Source organism: Tinamus guttatus, unplaced genomic scaffold, assembly GCF_059628265.1.
Source record: "Tinamus guttatus ecotype Peru unplaced genomic scaffold, ASM5962826v1 Tinamus_guttatus_pri_ptg000530l, whole genome shotgun sequence".
Taxonomy (NCBI): domain Eukaryota; kingdom Metazoa; phylum Chordata; class Aves; order Tinamiformes; family Tinamidae; genus Tinamus; species Tinamus guttatus.
This window is the reverse complement of record NW_028289064.1, coordinates 3,469,848-3,487,430: the sequence shown is the minus strand read 5'-3', so window position 1 is coordinate 3,487,430 and position 17,583 is coordinate 3,469,848. Positions and strand designations below refer to the sequence as shown.

At 38.4% G+C, this 17,583-nt stretch overlaps 1 protein-coding gene across 5 annotated transcripts in view; it reads left to right on the top strand.

Annotated features, from left to right (window-relative positions):
• WAC (WW domain containing adaptor with coiled-coil) overlaps positions 1 to 17,583 on the top strand; it is a 59,999-nt gene that overhangs the window by 10,117 nt on the left and 32,299 nt on the right. For all 5 annotated transcript variants that reach the window (XM_088533994.1, XM_088533997.1, XM_088533995.1 and 2 more), the window contains exons 4-6: positions 15,442 to 15,548; positions 16,362 to 16,477; positions 16,883 to 16,995. In XM_088533994.1, the coding sequence (XP_088390120.1) occupies positions 15,442 to 15,548; positions 16,362 to 16,477; positions 16,883 to 16,995 (336 nt within the window). The remainder of the gene's footprint in view (positions 1 to 15,441; positions 15,549 to 16,361; positions 16,478 to 16,882; positions 16,996 to 17,583) is intronic.

Sequence of the window (17,583 nt, the reverse complement as noted above, 5' to 3'; positions counted from 1 at the left end):
CGAAGTAATAACATTGTTCTATGAATAAGAGATGTCACTCATAAAGTATCTTTAGTTTAAGACTGTGGTAAATAATAAAACCAGTTTGCTACTTCAGGGTTAGTTATGTCATGTGAAAGCGAAAGTACTAATTTCTGTACAGGAAGGAGATTACAGGAAGGAGTGTAAGACTTTACAGGAAGGAGATACACTGCAGTGACTCTAAAACAGGCATGAAATTCCTGATGTGCTGTTTGAAGCGTAAAGTGTGAGTGTAATGTTAGCCAGAAGGAACATACAAGCAGAGGTGTATCAAGTAGGACTAGATACCTCCTAGTGTAAGTGTGGCAGGTGCTGGAATCAAGGTTTCATTCTCACCATTCATTAAGGATTCAAAACTGGAGATTTTCAGAGAAGAAGCAAGAAAATTACAGAGGAGAGGCTTTTAAAATTCTTGCTTTAGGAAGGGAGACTTGAAGAACTCCTGGAATAGTTGCAAAGAAGACCTTAGGATTTATTTGATCAATAGCAACAGGGAAAAGAAATTGCGTAGTTAATAGTTCTTGAATATAGTCAGTAAAGGTACAGCAACATCCAGTGAGTCAGGAAATCAACTTTCGGGATTTTGACACAATTTTTCATGTTGTTAGTAGCAATTGTAGTAACTTGCAATGGTTATTGTTCCAGAACTGGACATTTTAAAAGTGGATTACTTGACTTTAGACAACTTTGTTGTTTGTTTTTGTGCAGAAAGATCTTCTAGTTTACAAAACATTTATGAATGCTATTTAATGTGAATATTTTTAATTTAGGTGTTTTAGATCAGTGCCTATTCAGATTGAAAGGGATTAAGAATTATTAATTGCCTTCAAGCAGCACTTCTGTGACATGTTTTTGGTGCATGAATTTGGGAAATAGGTTATAAAATGTGATTTTCTTTGTGTGTTTTATTGGTTATTAGTTAATTTTGATTGATAGTATAGTAAAGATTATGAACTTGTAGATGTGTTTGGTATTGCATTGTGAAGTTTTTGGTCTCTGAGCATATGTTCTTTTTAATGCCTTTTTGGAGTCAGGTAAAGGTTTGACATCTTTATCAGCAGCAGAATTAAGCATCTTTACCTGCCTTTTTTACATTGGTACAGTTTGTTTTATGCCCTTTATCACTTGCTTTTCAGGAGCAGCTGTCCTAAAAACTCTCCTTAGCGTTGATGATAAAACTAGATCTCTGATGAGATCTTGCTAGCTAAATTAGTTAGAATTTATCTGCACTATGGTGTAATTTATACAAGTCTTTGTATGTAAAATTTATTTCTTCAAAAACAGTTACAGATTCAATGACTGGACAGTTTTGGTTCCTTTCATGGATGGGCACATTTACCTGGTTGGTTTTAGTTTGAGTTGGGAATAACTACCCAGCTTCACCCAGTTGCGTGTGATAACACATGTAATTTTCTTAGGTTACTTGGTTTTTGTGCCAGAAAGCAATTCTTACAGAAGGGTTGGCATACTTTCTAAAGAAGGGTTTATCGGGTCCTTGTGCTTTTCATTTCCCTTACACCCCAGTGTGCATCCTCCCAGCATACATTTGGTTTCAAAGTTCATCTTGATAATATTTAATTTGGAGACTGATAGGTAACTGTAGATAAACACTTTCTACTTGCAGTAAAGAGGCGTGCTGCTCCTTAAACTGGATTATGTTTTTGCAGGATTATTTGAAGTGAATTTAATAAATTCTAGATTATATCTAGATGTCTTCTGCTGAGTTAGCTACCTGGCTATTTTTCCTTATATTTATTGTGACCGTAAAGGAAATGGAAAAACTAATGGGACTTAGGAACAGGGTTGGGTAGTGACAGCTGGTTCCTTGCTGCCCAGTTTCCTCTGATTTGTGTCCTTAGATTTAGCTTTGGCTGTGGTCTGAGAAACAGATCTGGGCTTAGAGACTACACAGGATGAGACGAGAAGTAGCATAAACTAGGTTTCTCCTGTTTATTTTAAGATTTAAATAAAACTGATTTAAGTAAGCCAATATTGAACTGCAGTAGCTCACATATAATCTTAACAACATATTTTTTCTGATATTAAAAAAGAAACAAATAGAAAAAGCTGGATATTTTGTAAATATAGAGAATGATACAATATTTTGAACTTTGGTTAGAAAACTTTTTGGTAAGTTCGTATCTGCTGTGGTTTTAGGAGGGTGTGGTGAAGACATAGGATTTTGTGAGTTAGGGACTTTCTACTATAAAATCAGTGCATTTTTGTTGTGTATCTGATTCATTTGATAACATGAAAATTACTTCTTAATATTTTCGTCATATATTTTGTCACAGAGAGATAGCTACTTGGGACATGAACAGAACAGGGCTGCTCTGCTTCTCATGGGCAGTGGCTTAATGCCACTTGGTGTTGTCAAGCTTATGTGGAAAGAGTAGAGCTTTGGAGATGCATCTCTGGTCTAGTGCTTGCACGTGTTTTAATGCCAAATACTATTCTTTGTTTTTAAAAGGGAAACGGTTTGGCTGTTATTGCAGTCCAGTTGCACCCTGAGTTCACTATATTATCTACTTAGTGTTTTCCAAACAGACGTGTGCTTGCAACCTGGTGTTGTGATTTTGCCCTGCAGTTGCTTTATCTGAGAGCAGCCGAGCGGAGTTTGGGTACAGGTTGTGAAAAGGAAAACTGTGAACATGCTGATTTTTGGCAAAAGCCAAGCACAAACAGCTAGTATGTAAAAGTGTTTCTTTAAAATAATGCTATCTAGGAAAACATCAAACCATTTTCTGAACATCTCTTATTAAGATGAGAGCTTTGCATATGTTTTGTAACTGTACTTAAAGATTTGTGAAAATGTAAATGAATTTGCTTTTGAGAGTAGTGCTCTTAAATCTGCTTAAGGAAGGAATCTTGAGGATCAGCCTTTTTCTTAAAGGAAAACATAAAATCCACAATACTGACCATGTTAATATTACACTATACAGGATTCAAACTAAGTTGTCGTGATTCATTGCCTGTGTTGGAGCATTTAACAGAAAAGATAGTATAGTTACACTTGTCAAAAAATTCCTCATTCCTCATTTCTGCCTTTAAGCCTGTTACATCTTTTACTGTAGGAATTTCAGTATCCCTAGTAAGATTTTTAAAAAAGTTTTTTTTTTTTTTCTTAAGGGAGAAATATTTTATATTTCTGCGATATATTTAGGAAAAATACAGGACATGTCATGCTTCTTGAAACTATTTCTGGAAACAATGTTTATAGCTCAGTCCCCATTATAGAGATGAGTTGTGTCTTGCATGGTTTCTTAACTTTCTTATGAGACACGTTGTTTTGTGTCCATTTATTATATAAATAATCATTGAATCATTAAGGTTGGAAAGGACCTCTAGAGATAATCTAATGTGTGCCTGTCCAAAAAATCTTCTGTACAAGTTAGATAATGCACTTTACATTTTTTCATATAGTTTATATGCTGAATTATGGTGTGTTTTCATATGTCAGATGTCACACCTGTGTAACATCAGCAGGAGTTTCTCTAGCTTTAGTTAAGTAGCTTATGGCTCATTCAAGCATCCAGAGTTAACGTGTTAACACTGCTCTCATTTTCACATCCTCTCACTTTGAAAGAAAGCTATTGATACTTGGTTTAATATGAAAAAAATCACTTTGTTCAAATGCAAGTGGCATAAAATTCTGTTTTTTTGCTAGCGAAACAGTCCATTCTAATCATTTCAGTCTCTCCTGCGTAGGACTTATAGAAACGTTTACTTAACTAAAGAAGTGAACTGAGAACCCTAGAAGAGGAACCATAAATCTGAAAATATATATTTATTTTGCAAGTGTTTTTAGCTATGTATTTTCCTCTATTAAGAAAAAATCAGAAACAACTGGTTGAATTTGAAGTATATGCTAAAGAATTATTTAATATGAAGAGTAGACAGTTGTTGTTTAGCGACTGGAGCAATTGCACAAAACCTTTGTTAAGCCGTACTAAACATTCCGCTTAACGTTAAGGTTGCCGATCCTTAGTATTCAAATCCAAACAGTATTTGTACCAGTTTTTAGATGGATGATTTCTGAGCTGGCATTTCTTGTTCCTGGAAAAGTAAGACTTTGTGTTTTTAGTTAAAGACTTGAAAGGACATGAAACTGCTGGTTGTGATAACCAGCAAGTGCCTTTCAGATGTGACAAGTTTTTGTCCCTCAGCATTTGTGCACTAACTTTTATTGATTTTTTTTTCTCTTTCTCCTTCTTGTTTTCATCAATCAAGTGTGGGGGATTTGTTTCCTGCTCAGTCTTGTTGATGTTCATGGGTCATGTCCCCCCACCCTTACACCTCCAAGGGGAGAATGCTTTTAATTGGATTATCCCAGCTGACAGGGAACCTAAATCTTCCACCAGCCCTATCCCCACCCCCCAGCCCATGAATAAAGGCCTGAACCAGGGACAGGGGAGTTTTTACTTGCTCTGAGTTACCAGGACTTGGTGGTGGTGGAGGGCTCTCTGCTTTGCTTCATGGTTGGTTGCTTGGGAAGGGGGACACTTGGTCTATTGCTCTTATTCACTCTCTGCACAAAATTATTATTGGTTCTTGGTTCTGGCTGTCAGCTCTTATTTTGTATGTTACAGTAATTAACCACCTTTTCTCTATCAACTACTTAACCAAGGACAAGTGAGCTGTCCTGTTACCAGAGATATAAATATCTTCTGGCCTACAACCAGGAGGGAAAGCCTGGCTTTTCTTTATTCTGAAGTGTCTCTACTCTCTTTTTTTTAGAGGGATGTTCCAGTGAATAAAAATGTGGCAATATTAATTAGTGACACAAGATTAAACAGGTTTCTGAATTTACTGACACCGGTGATGCTGTGATGAGGAGATTGCTTTAATTTAACACATTGAGATGTGGGTCACGAGCTAAGGAGTTAGGAATCTGACTGTGCATTGCTGAAGTTCGTGGTACCTTCTCATGCTTTCTGTGGGTAAAGCTGCTTGTGCTGGTAAGTTGATTGTTAAGGAAGGTGCCTTGAATGTACTAAGTGGTGTTGAAGAAGTTGTTGGAACTTTTCTCCATTTGCTGTTGTGAATCTAGCAGGCCTGTAGAACTGAGGAATTTGGTAGCCACCTGCAATTCTAAAGTATCTTTAAATTCAACCTGCACATCGTGATAAGCATCTGCTTTAGAAAGCTTTTCGAGTTTTGTGAAGGTTCTTACCAGAAGAGTTTAGAAACCAACTAGAGACAGCCTTTCTTCAGGAGCAGAGAATTGTCTCTAATGACATTCATTGCATCTGTTCAGAAATAAACGGTTTCAGATGTGAGCATGTTTTAATAGGTAAAATCATGATAGGATTGTCCATTCTGTTGCATGTTTTTGTTCTAATGGTTGAGATGTATCAAAAAACCTGCCAAGAGAATGGTTTCCTATAAGGAAGAAAGGCAGCAGGGCTCTATGAAGGGTGAGAGAGAGGCTTCTGTGGCTGCTTTACTTATTAAAATAGAAGTGTAATTAGTGCTTTGAAAACTGAATACTGTTACAAGTTTATTTAAAAACAAACCAAAACAATAACCCTGAACTGGTGTGATTCCCACTGAATGTTCAGGCAGTGTTCTTAGCTGCATCACGCGCGCTGTATTCTCTGCTTGCCTGGTAGTGCAGATGATAAACCAGTGACAGAAGACGCAAGTGGTAACTTTGCTACAGTATATTTCGAATTGTGATACATAGTGGTTTGCATTAATACCTGAAAGAATCTCCATAAATACAATTTAGTCCTCAGTATTTAGTATAGGCTTTTTAGTTTTGTATACAGCTGGGGAGAGATGTTAATTTGCCCTTTTATGTAAAGCTGATTATCTTTTGTAATTGGTCCAGTTTTGCAGAGTGAGAATACACCTACTTCTACTCCAAAGCCTTCTCTTTCTTTGCCAGATGTTAGTTGGCTGTTGCTTTTTCTGATATCACAAAGGCTAAAGCTATTTATTCCTTCTCCATAATGATTTTTGAAGTTCATGTTCCAGAAATCTTCCTATAGATTTCATGGGGTGGGGAGAGGGGGAAGGAGCAAGGCGGTTAATAATAATCTAAAGACAGAAACCAAAGCACTTCCCCTCTGGGAGACTGAATTTTCCAAAGAAAAATTTGCAGTAGTTACCAATAGGAACTTTTTTTTAATGTTTTTTTTTTTTTTTTACCACTTCGGTATGAACTCTATGCCAAGACATTTGTTAGCACACACTGGCCTGTAGTTACTTTGCTTTAAAGCTGGCAGAGAGAAAAGGTGTCTTTGACTGGTTAGATTCCATAGATACTTGCTATTATATAAGAGATATGTGTTGGATTCGTAATTGTTGTGACTAACAGGATACATATTATGTGGCACTGCTGCCACATAATAAGCATGGAAAGAGGTTGCAGAGAGAGACTAAAGACTAAAACTTGACCCCTGCTCTTCCCCCCTACTGAGGGAGTTTCTCAGGGTACTGGAAAGCATCAGGTACTAATTGAACATTTCTGATGGGCCAGAACATCCTCCTTGTTTTTCTTGGCAAGGCATCTTAGAGTTTGGGGCGGAAGGTCTCAACAAATGAACCAAGTGATTCCATTTTTATACGCGTGTGCGTGGGTGTGGCTTTGTTGATGTGCATTATTTGCCCACCTACATTTTGGCGTTTCTGCAGCTGTGAGCCGTTGAATCCCAGCCTTGGCTTAGGCGACACCTGTGTGGTTAGATTTCTCACGTCTTACAGAAAGTTCAGCCTGTGTGCAGTGCTGGCTGAGTTCTGAGGTGGCAGATGGACGTCCCAGGTCTATTAACTCTTGAGGCGGTCCAAGAGAAAAAAGATCTTTCAGATGTGTATAACGTGGTTGTGTGGAGACTTGGGAGGGATTTGTTACCTGCTGTACTCTGAATTTAGTGGTATGAATGAGCATAATCTAAAACAAGGAAAAATACTGTCATCTTTGGAAAATGGGAATTTGAGACGCACACATTTTCCAGCAGTTGCGCTTTTCTTTGCTTGTTCTTGCTCTTTACTCCTGTTCTATTGCTCTGAATTCTGTCTGTTGGCTATGGATAGCCTCTTAAATACTGCAAACAGTGGAGAGAAATCTCCTTGCAGGTGCTTTATCTTTTTTCTCCACTCGGGAGTGGAAAGGGTCTCCCTATATGTTCATAAAACACCATAATGAAGCTCCTTTCTACTTGTAAACTAACATGTATTACAAGGGGAAAAAAGTAGCAAAAATGCTGTGCAGTGGGACAGTTTGTCTGCTGACCTGTTTTTAACTGTAGTAGTGCTGTGACTTTTTTCCTTTTCTGATATCTATTTATATTTTTCTGGAGTGCAGCAGAAATGCACCTTTCTTCCCTGGTCCTTCTCCAAAAATGTGACTTGGGAAATTGAAGAATGGATCTTCCTGGGGGAATTCAGGAGACTTCATCCAGTTAACCTGATCATTTTCTAAGTCATGTGTGAGTTGGAAAGTGATTTGATATCTGGGGGGATGGCAGGGAGGAACAGAAACCAAAAAAGATTTACTTTACCATTTTAGTGTAGCTAAAACAAGGAAAGGAGCAGACTGCAGATTAGGAGGAGAATATTGTTGTGATATTTGTATCTGTTTGGCCGATGATGACAACCAAGCTGTTGTGTCCGACCAAAGTACAATCTTGGGAAAACAAAGTCAGTCTGTTAACTGCTGGAGTAGAAGATCACTGAACTATGTGAGAACTCAGAGTGGAGGCTCGCATTTAGGCTGAGCTGTTTAGTTGTCGCCTTTTGGGTTTTTTTGGTAGGTAGGTAACTGGTCCTCATCCTGGAGTGCTGCTTTGTACAGTTTGCCTCAAAATTAAACTTCAGAAACAAAATCAGGCTGATCTAATTTGAAATACAAAATGTAAACGGAGGATAGCAGTCAGTTTCATGCTGCCATTTTAGAAAATCTGTGCCATTTTTAATCTTGTTTTCTGAAGAAAACAACATTCTTATAGTGTCTCTGCATCCTTTGTCAGTGCACTGTCCCACTCTATTTACGTACAAGTCTTGATCCATTTATACTAAGGACTGGGCCTAATTTCTCTGAAATTCTGTGTAAAAGATAAGCAATGGAAAAGATGAGCTCTGGTACTTTTGCTGCTGTGAAGCTTCTCCTGGGAGCCAAACGTTACCAAACAGCAGTGTCTGCTGTGCTGGCTAGGAGAGGTGGGAGGAAAGAAAATGAAGCTTTGTAAGTTCTTTTGCTCATAGAACTACTTACTGACTAATGTAAAACAGACTTATTGCAGGGAGAGCAAAATAAGCATGATAATGGGCAGTGTAGTGATTTTTTTTTCCTTTCTATCCTTTGGCAAGGCACTCTGCATTGAGCTCTAGCATATTAAGAATTTCTGAAAGATGGTACTGCACAGTTGGTATATTCTTTGGGGCCATTGCTCTGCTAGAAAAATGGCAAGTTTTTATGATCCTAGTTGCCTGTGGAAGGTGGCCATAATTTATTTCAGTACAGCAGGCCACATACAAATACACTGAAGTAAAATTGTTTGTCCTACTGTTTTTGCGTGTGGTAAATAAAAACGGCCATGATAGGCTGTGGGTATTGGGTTCTCACTAAAAGCTGCTGCTTTGCTTCCTGAATGCAGAAATTTAGAAATTGTCTGCAGAACTATTTGTATTAAAAAAATAGCTGAAGTACATTTTAGGTATTTGGAAAAAGTCTTAATTAGTTATGGCCATAAAATGTTACTACCGTGACCTATTTGCTGATTTTCTCTGTTAACAGACAATTAGTGTCCCTGAGTTTGGCAGTATTTGTTCTGTTGAAGCAGTTCAGATTCTGTTCCTGTCTTGAATTTAATGAATGTGATTCAACGTTAGCTAAGAGAAAGGGAAGTCTTAGAGTACTAGCTATGGAGTGTAAGTTAGCAGAATTACTTTTTTACTGCCCAATTTTTCCTTTCCTATGCTGGTTTCTGCAATAGAGAACAGAGGTTTATACCAGAACCTCTTCTGAAACTTCCTCAGGAGGTAACAGAGATAAGGAAAGGACTTTGAGTTACAGCTCAGGAGCATTTCTTGTGCTTCCTGCCCAGCTGGTGAGCATTTTGTGGACTTCTCTTTGTGTAGTCCGCATTGATAATTTTATTAAGGACAGAAGGAAAATGAAATATATTAGCTAGTTATTTGCCTCTCCAAGGAAGGAAAGTAACATGCACTGCATATTTTGTTGGACTGTATAAAGATAACTCTAATGTGTACCTATTAAAAATAAATAGATAAGTAGTTACTGCATCTACTGTAATATTACTTTTTATTCTTGCTTAAATATTGGGTATGAGTGGAGGCATAATCTTGTTTTATTCTCTCAATGAAAGTGTGTTCAAAAAGGAGAAAATTAGGATTTTGCTACTGTTGAAGTGGATTATAGATTATCTTCAACCTCACTGTGTCTGTGTTCCTGTTTGTGCTTTGCAGTTGTGTATTTTATGGTACTACTTAATATTATGAGTTAAAATGAGTTTTAATTAAGCTAAGATGCCTGGACGCCACGGGAAGGATGGCTAGATGGTGGTGAATTTGCCTGTTCTTTTAAGCAGCAGTAGGACTTGATGCATCTGGTTGCTGTCGTTGCTGGTATAGGTGTATAGTACTTGGAAGGGAGAGTTATTCAGCTGTCCCTTGAAAGGTGGGAGAAGCAGGGAAAGAAAATAGTTGCTTTTACTAGAGACGCCTGCCCTTTAACCACCCGGGAATCTCATCTTTTCTTAACTTCATGTAGTTGAATTGATGTTTCCACTGGCAGTTAAATGAGAATATTACCAAGAAGGAGTTTCTGAATGTAATACGGAAGGTGGAGTCAGAGTAATGTCTGTTTTCCAAGTTCAGAGCAGTGTTGAAGCTTTGCTGCTGCTCAGGCTGTCTGGGACCGAGCGCTTTGGATCTGGCGTGGCAGAAGCTCAGATCAGCAGTAGACATCAAGTCAGTTTGAATGGATTTCCACAATGGTGCTTTTGAACTTCCTGCTGCATTGAGTCGTCCATTGATTGGTGAAGATGATGTGATTTGTCCTTTGAAAGTTACTTGAAGATAGTTCTAATGACTTAACATTAACGGTGACCTGTACTAAAGGACATATTACTAGACATAGTGTTAGTGAGAGTTTGCTGGCACAGTTGCAATGCTAGTTTTATATATTAAAACAAAAGGACTGTTGCCACTTTCAGTTAGAAATCGCTCTTGCCAGATTGAACTGCTTTCGAAGTGCTAAGCTGAGAAAAGTCACTTCTGTGAGGAGTCCTAACTAAACTGGGAGAAATAAAATTCCTCTGTAGCATATCTAAGATGCTTATTTAAAATTATAAATTGTAACCTATGCTAATACTCGTTTTAAATGACAGAATCTTGTTATTCCGCGTTGTTGAAAACTGGCAAGGAGAGTGCACGAGAAATGGGTGGGAAGGCCTGTTGTTCTGGGAATATTTCTTGGAGTAGTAGCGAGCTGTCTGCCTTGTATCCAGCCTGTTTCGGCATATGCAGTAATCTTAGCAATTTTATCTTTGTGACTGTCTTTACAAGCTGCTTCTCAGGGTTGTAGCTGGGAGAGGCAGAGCTGATTGCCACAGACACCTTAAGTGTGGCTCTGGGATAGGCCCTGCTCATTTGACAGCTAGGGTGTGACTAAGGGAAAGACCCTCCTTTGCAGAGGTTTCCCTCTACTTACGAACTGCTCTCCACATGTCCTCTTAGTGTGGTGGCTTTTTGAAGATCCCAAACAGCTTTTCCTGGCAATTGGAGCTCTTATGGTTTGCTGGGCTGGTTGTTGGAGTTCTAGGTAACTTACATAAGTCTCTATTTCCCCCCGCTTCTCTTTGATCCTCCCCTCCCACCTTGATACTTCACAGTTTTAGTATGTGGGAAATTGATAATACTGGTTTTGTTGTTCACACACGGTATCTAAGCCATTAGCTGTTTTGTAGGAAGTGCTTACGACTATTGTTTTCCAAGGTATCATCTGCTTTGGTCTTGGAAGCTTCTCACAGCAAACGTCATTTTGGCAGCCTGCTCTCACTCATTCTCCCCAGGATCTGGTACTTACATAAACATAAAGGAGTATTAGCCATAAAATAAAACGGAGTTGTGGAGGGGGGTGGAAGAGGAAAGCTGTGCCTTTAATTGACCTATGCACCATCAAGATAAGTATTTATGGGCGGCCTTTCTGAAAGCCTGAAAGGAAAAGCTTAAAAGTTGTGGCCCCCCGCAGTGGTCAGTGATGCTGGAGCAGCCAGGATCGCTATTTACGTAGCTGAGCCACTGGCTCAGGACAAGCCCAAGTGGGAACAGCCGAGGAGCCTGGCCGGGAGTGCAGCTCAGCGCAGGGCCAGCCCTGCGGCTCCCGTGGGGAGCTGCGGCTCCCGTGGGGAGCTGTGGCCTGGCGCCGCGCGCGGCTGCTAGCGGGGCCAGCTGCGCCGGAGGGGCCGGCGGCGGCTGCGGCCGCTCACGGTCCTGTCTGGAGGCGCCGGCGGCTTGTTGCTGCCCTAGGGAACAGCGCGAGGTGGGTGCCGAGCTGGGAGAGCGCTCAGGGCCTGCTGGTCTCGTCAGCGAGTTTGAGATGTACGGAAGGATTGCATTATTTTACTGAACAGGTTCCTATTCGTATTGGAACATGCACGTGAGACTAGACTCAGTTTGGCTGGCCGTTCAGACCACTCTGGTATTTACAGTGACCAAGTCTTCATTATGCTGAACGAAACGTGTAGGATAACCACAAATAACTGCAGCTGTCTTCAGGAACTGCAGTGAGTTAGCTATGCTGGAAAACTGTTTCCTTATCTGTTAAACTCTCTAATATAGACACTTTAAAAAAAAAAAAAAGAAATTTTCATCTTGTTTTTCCCCTGTGAAAAGACATTTAATATTATTGCACAGTAGAATTGAACAAATTTGTCTGTGGAAGAGTTGCCTTATAATTGTTAGCAATCCACAGAAGCACATGAAGCAGTTCAATAATTATGTTGTTCTTAGAGGGTTTGGGAAGAGCCTAGTAAGTATAAGCCGAATGATCGATACAAAAATGTTTATCAGGTACTTTATTCTGTAAGTAGTATCTGAAAAAAATCGAGACTGTTGGTGTGGCTGTTTGAGGAATACAGTGTTGTGATATAGTTTATGCATATGTGTCAGGATATTTGCCTGTGTGCATGTGTGTAAAATAAGTATTTTTTTAAATCATAAGTGTAACTTCTGAAGTTTTATATGTAGCATGTAAGGTTACATCATTCACTCTCAGCTCAGTTATTTGTTGTTGTTCATGTGTATACTGAGCATGTATGTTTTGAGATCTACTTAGACAAACTTAAATGACAAGTGGTAACTTTGAGTTCGCGTGACTTGAGAGCACAGAAGATAGTGTAGACCTAATTTTCCTGCTTTCAAAGTTTGTATATGAAGTCAAGGCTCTGTGCTTTTTCTTTATTTACTGCCAAATTTTTAAGGTGAATTGACATATGGATGTTATCAAAAATTATACAAATAAAGTTTCTAAGCTTCTGGTGGGTCTGGTTGGTCAGCTACTGGCAGGTCAGGTCAGTACTTCATGCATATGCATGCATCAGCTTTTTTCTCTTTCAAGGTACTGAACATATTACTATACATCTTTCTTTATGTTATAAACTTTTTTCTAAGCTGTATGAGAGTGGGAGGAAAAGAAAATGTGAAAAAGGATTTTGGTCAATGCTTGCATAGTCATAAGGCTTTGAAGCTAAAAATTGCATTATAACCTCTCTCATGCTGCACCATGACATGATTCTCCTCTAGTCGTCTTCTCTATGTGTGGTTTTCAGCAGACTTGTAAAAATAGTTTTAGTGGTTTCATTCATTCCCCACCTCTTACAGTGGACTGCTCTACCATATTAGAGATACTTGTAGGAGTTGGTCTTTGCTACTTGCAGAGGTCCTTGTGGTCGTTGTGGCTTGCTACGCAGGATGTGAGGCTAGTGTAGTACATGATGTAGCGCCCAGGAGGATTTAAAAACTTCTCCTCGGAAGGTAGAGGAAAAATAAAGACAGGAATATTTTCTGCTTTCTTGGAGTATGGTCCACGAAACTATTTTTCTTATTTTGACATGATTTATATGAATATTTAAAACCTGAGAAGAAGAAATCGGCTAAGAATGAAGAAAAAGTACTTTTTTCTTTTCTTGCTTACAATTTCTCCAAGAATGGGAGGCTTTAAGCACGTAACATTATAAAATAATACTCCGTCATCTCTGTCATCTGTCCGTTTACCCTTTGCACATGGACATCTTGCAGACTAATACTGAATATTCAGAATATTCAGAAGCAACCATTTTTTTTCATTTTTGAATTACAGGGACAGATATTACTAAGTAGCACTGGCCACTTCTGGTTGTTTCCACAGAACAACATATGCTTATCACAGCATGGTCTCTCAGTAGTTTGGAAAAGCTTATCACCGTGACAGTACTGCACGTTCAAGTGAAGCAGGGCATTTGGTCTTTCCGAAAGGTACTTCAGTGCGTCTGCATTTCATAAGAGTGCTGGTGCATGAGCAAGCTTTAAATTCAGCACTTTCTGTTCTGCTTTACAGAACTTTGGTCAGTAGTAAAATGTGGATGTGGGGAGCGAGAAGAGCAGGTTTGTTATCCCAGGCTGCACGTCTTGGAGAACACAGGTGAAACTATATCAAAGAAAGACCAGAATTTGCCAGAGATTTTACACTTCAAATCTGAGTGGTTAACACCTTTGTTTTTCTACCAGAGCTTTGATTTCCTTTTACAAAAGGAAAAGTGGAGCATTGTCCTACTCGGAAACCAACACCCATTTCTTTTGGTAATCTCCTGTAGTGGATTGTAAGGAAAGTTTAAATTTATAAAGAGTGGACCTTTAGGTAATGCATGGTTTTGCTTAACGAACAACCCTAAAAGTTCTTGTTGGAGTAAACCTGTCCTACTAAAGTTCAGCTGTTCAAGGCGTTTTTATCTTTGTAATGTGGCTTAGCTGGCTGGTACCACTACCAGTTGGTTCTGATGGTAGCATTCACTTCATAAAGAATATTGCTTAATAGGTGCTTGTAAACAGTCTCTTTGTAAAATAATTCTTGAGAAATTACTAGCCTACATTGCTGTTTTTTACCTACCTAAGTTAGTGCTGCTTTATCCTAGCTGATATTTTTGGGCCTGCCCTGTATGTGTCAGGTTCTGCTGTGAGGCAGGTTCATGAGCTATAACCCTGGAAAAAAACTAATATATGCTCTTCTGGTCTTCTGTTACTGCAGAGTGAGGAGGGTGAGATGGTCACACACAGGCTGGCTATTCAGGGTTACTTTTAGATATCCTGTAAATATGGCCCATGCTACTTGTTTTCAATGAATTGTTGGGAATAACTTCCAGCATTGCTCTGTGACTTGTTCACTTGTGCCGGGGGACTTTGAACCCTATTTATTTATTTTAATGAATGATAGGAAGCGCAGGGAGAAAGAGGATAACTTAAATTTACAAGAATTGCTTTATTTATATAAAGTAACTTTGCTATTTTACTGATAAAAATATACTTTTTTGTTGTTGTTTGGTTGTTAAAGTAGAAACTAGTACAGTTCAGGTGTAATTTATGACTTGAGCTTAGGCAGAGATGTAAATTTGAGAACTGTTAGAAATTATTTGCCTTCTCTTTTCCCAGCTGTTCTTTTGTGTTTAAGTGGTTTTTGTGGTGAAGAAGAAAAACAGGTTACCTGAGAAGCAGTTTTTAGGGAAGCCATAAGAATGTGACAGTTCGGGAAATGTTGTCTTTAGTGCTCTGAGAGTAGGTACCTATGCTGTAAAGACAGAGCTGCTGGAAAGTTAGTGAAATCTGCAAGCATAAATGGAAAGAGTTTGCCAGTTACAAACACTGGCAAAATGGTTAGGAAAAGAAGACTGCTGTGATGAACTTGAAACCTGTGCATTAAACTGCATGTGCTGGTGATAAACCCATTCGAACCTTATTAATTAGTGCTGAGGAGAAAGCGTGTCAAAATTGACATATTAGGACTCCTTCAGCCCTCAAAAATAAAAGGAAAAGTTCATATTTTGCTTGTACTTAAATGAGATATGAGAGTAAGCCCTTCCATAAGTAAGAATAATAAAAGAACATACTGCAGTATTTAAATTATAAAAACAAAGTAGGCCTTACCCTGAATGCAATGTAAATACACATGTGGGCCTCCTCCTTCCACATTTGCATTATGTTGTGCTCTGGCTGCATTTAGGTAAATGACTGTTGTTACTAAGTTGCTATGTCACTTGAGAGCAGAAATCTAGTTTATAAGAGGTGTCTGAGTATGTAAGATGCTTAGGAAATAAGATGCTGTGCTTCTGCACCCTTAAAATGCAGATACTTTTATTTGTGCAAAGAAAGCTATGGTGAAATATGTGGGGGTTTTTTGTTTGTTTTTTTTTTTTCCTCTAGGGACCAGTTACTCTCCACAAGAAAATTCACATAACCACAGTGCTCTTCATAGTTCAAATTCACATTCTTCTAATCCCAGCAATAATCCAAGCAAGACTTCTGATGCAGTGAGTATTTGTAATTAGTGTGTGTCCCCACTTCAGCTTCATGCACACTCTACTTTCAGGATTTTTTTCAAAATGCAAACTTCCGCTTCATTGAATTCTCCAATATAAATTTTATTGTATAAACATCCTATATGTGCCCTAACTGCAGTTTTTATATCTTGTGAAGCTGTTATAACTGGTTATTTTTAGAGGTTTCAGGTACTTGTTTTTTTTTTTTTTTTTAAAGATACTAGATTATTTAAATAAAAATAACTATGGAGAGAAATATTTTCTACAAGCATTGGTAAAATCATTCTGGTTTGACTGGATTTTCTTACTTAAGACACACTGTACGCCTCGAGTTTTTATTACCTAAAATGTTTATTACCTAACCTTATTACCTAAATTTTAGTAGTTAGGGCAGTTAATGATTGCACTGGAAACAGAATAAATAAATTCTCTAAGTATAGAAAACCATATATATTTTTTTTAAATAATCATATTATGATGAAAACCATAGGTTAGGTATTTAGATACAGAATTTTGAGGAATTTAATGTGCAGAAATCTAAAGTTTAGCAATACAGATACAATTGCATCCTACTGAACCCGTTGGATGTATTTGGAGTTGGTAGGAATAAAATCAAATGAACTGGCTTGTAGGAGACAGTGGAAGTGTAGTGACCGTGTCACCTTTAACTGTGGCAGATGGAATTGACATTTAGATTAGGGTATATTTGAGGACACTATGCAACTTAAAAAGATGAGAGCTTTTAAACTTGTGTATTAAAACTCCCAAGTAGCCTTTAATCCAATGCTGTTCATTTTTTTAAAGGCTTATGATTCTGCGGATGACTGGTCTGAACACATCAGCTCCTCAGGCAAAAAGTACTACTACAACTGCCGAACAGAAGTTTCACAATGGGAAAAACCAAAAGAGTGGCTGGAAAGGTAAATGTGTGTGTATCTTCATTGTATAAGGAAAAAGTTACAACAGATAATTCAAAGAGCAGCTGAGCCAACCTAACAGACTGCTGCATGGTCCAGGTTTACTCTGTCCACACCCCTGCATGACCTCTGGCACCTCTTCTATTCCCTATTAAGTTTGAACTACTTACTAAGCAAGAGGAGGGGGGAAAAAAAGATCTGTGGTTTGCTGCTGAGTTAGTGAGCTGAGCCGTTCATCGAGATGCTGGACAAGCACAGGCACTCAAGTAAGGAAAATCATGGGTAGAATTTGCCTCCCCGGTCTGTAAGAGCAAGCTGCTAGAAGGGCTTATTTGGTCTTGTGTAACTTAACCTCAGGAGAGCGTGATTGAATTTCTTATGGTCTTTCTTTTGTTTTCTTTTCTTCAGAGAGCAGAGACAAAAAGAAGCAAGCAAGATGTCAGTTAACAGTTTCCCAAAAGATAGGGATTACAGAAGAGAGGTGATGCAGGCGACAGCTGCAAGTGGGTTTGCCAGTGGAAGTATGTGGTTTTTTTGTTTGTTTGTTTGCTTAAGTAATATATTCTTGCTTTGTTTGTATTACTCTCTTTTCTAAACTAAAAAAAATATTTTTTTTACCTGTCTTTCTCCCCCTTTTTTAATACAAAAAGGCGAAAGGTACTGAAATGGACAGGTCTCCCAGATATTGATCATTAAAATAACATTGGACTCATTGAACTGTCACTAGTATTACTTGCTTAATGCTTTTTGTAGTACTGCTTCTGTTTTTCTGGGTAATTTAATGATCTTTTTAAATATCTTCTGAAAAAAAAATGTAGTTTTTCATGTATTTCAGTTGTCTTGATCCTTATGAGACCGATCTACGTAACATTGGAGCATGAAAATAGAGATGTAAAAGTCTCTTCTAAAACCTCGATTTTACATCTGAAAGTAATAGTCCGCTAACTTAATAGGTTTTGTCATCAGTGGTTCCAGAGTCTCGTGCATGTTATTTAAACAATATTTTTACCATGCCGACACTGTTGAGCAAAGCTTTTCCCAGATTGTGATTTTTTTTGTTGCTTGGATTTTTTTTTCCTGATTCCTAGCTTTTATCTTTTTTATCTTTG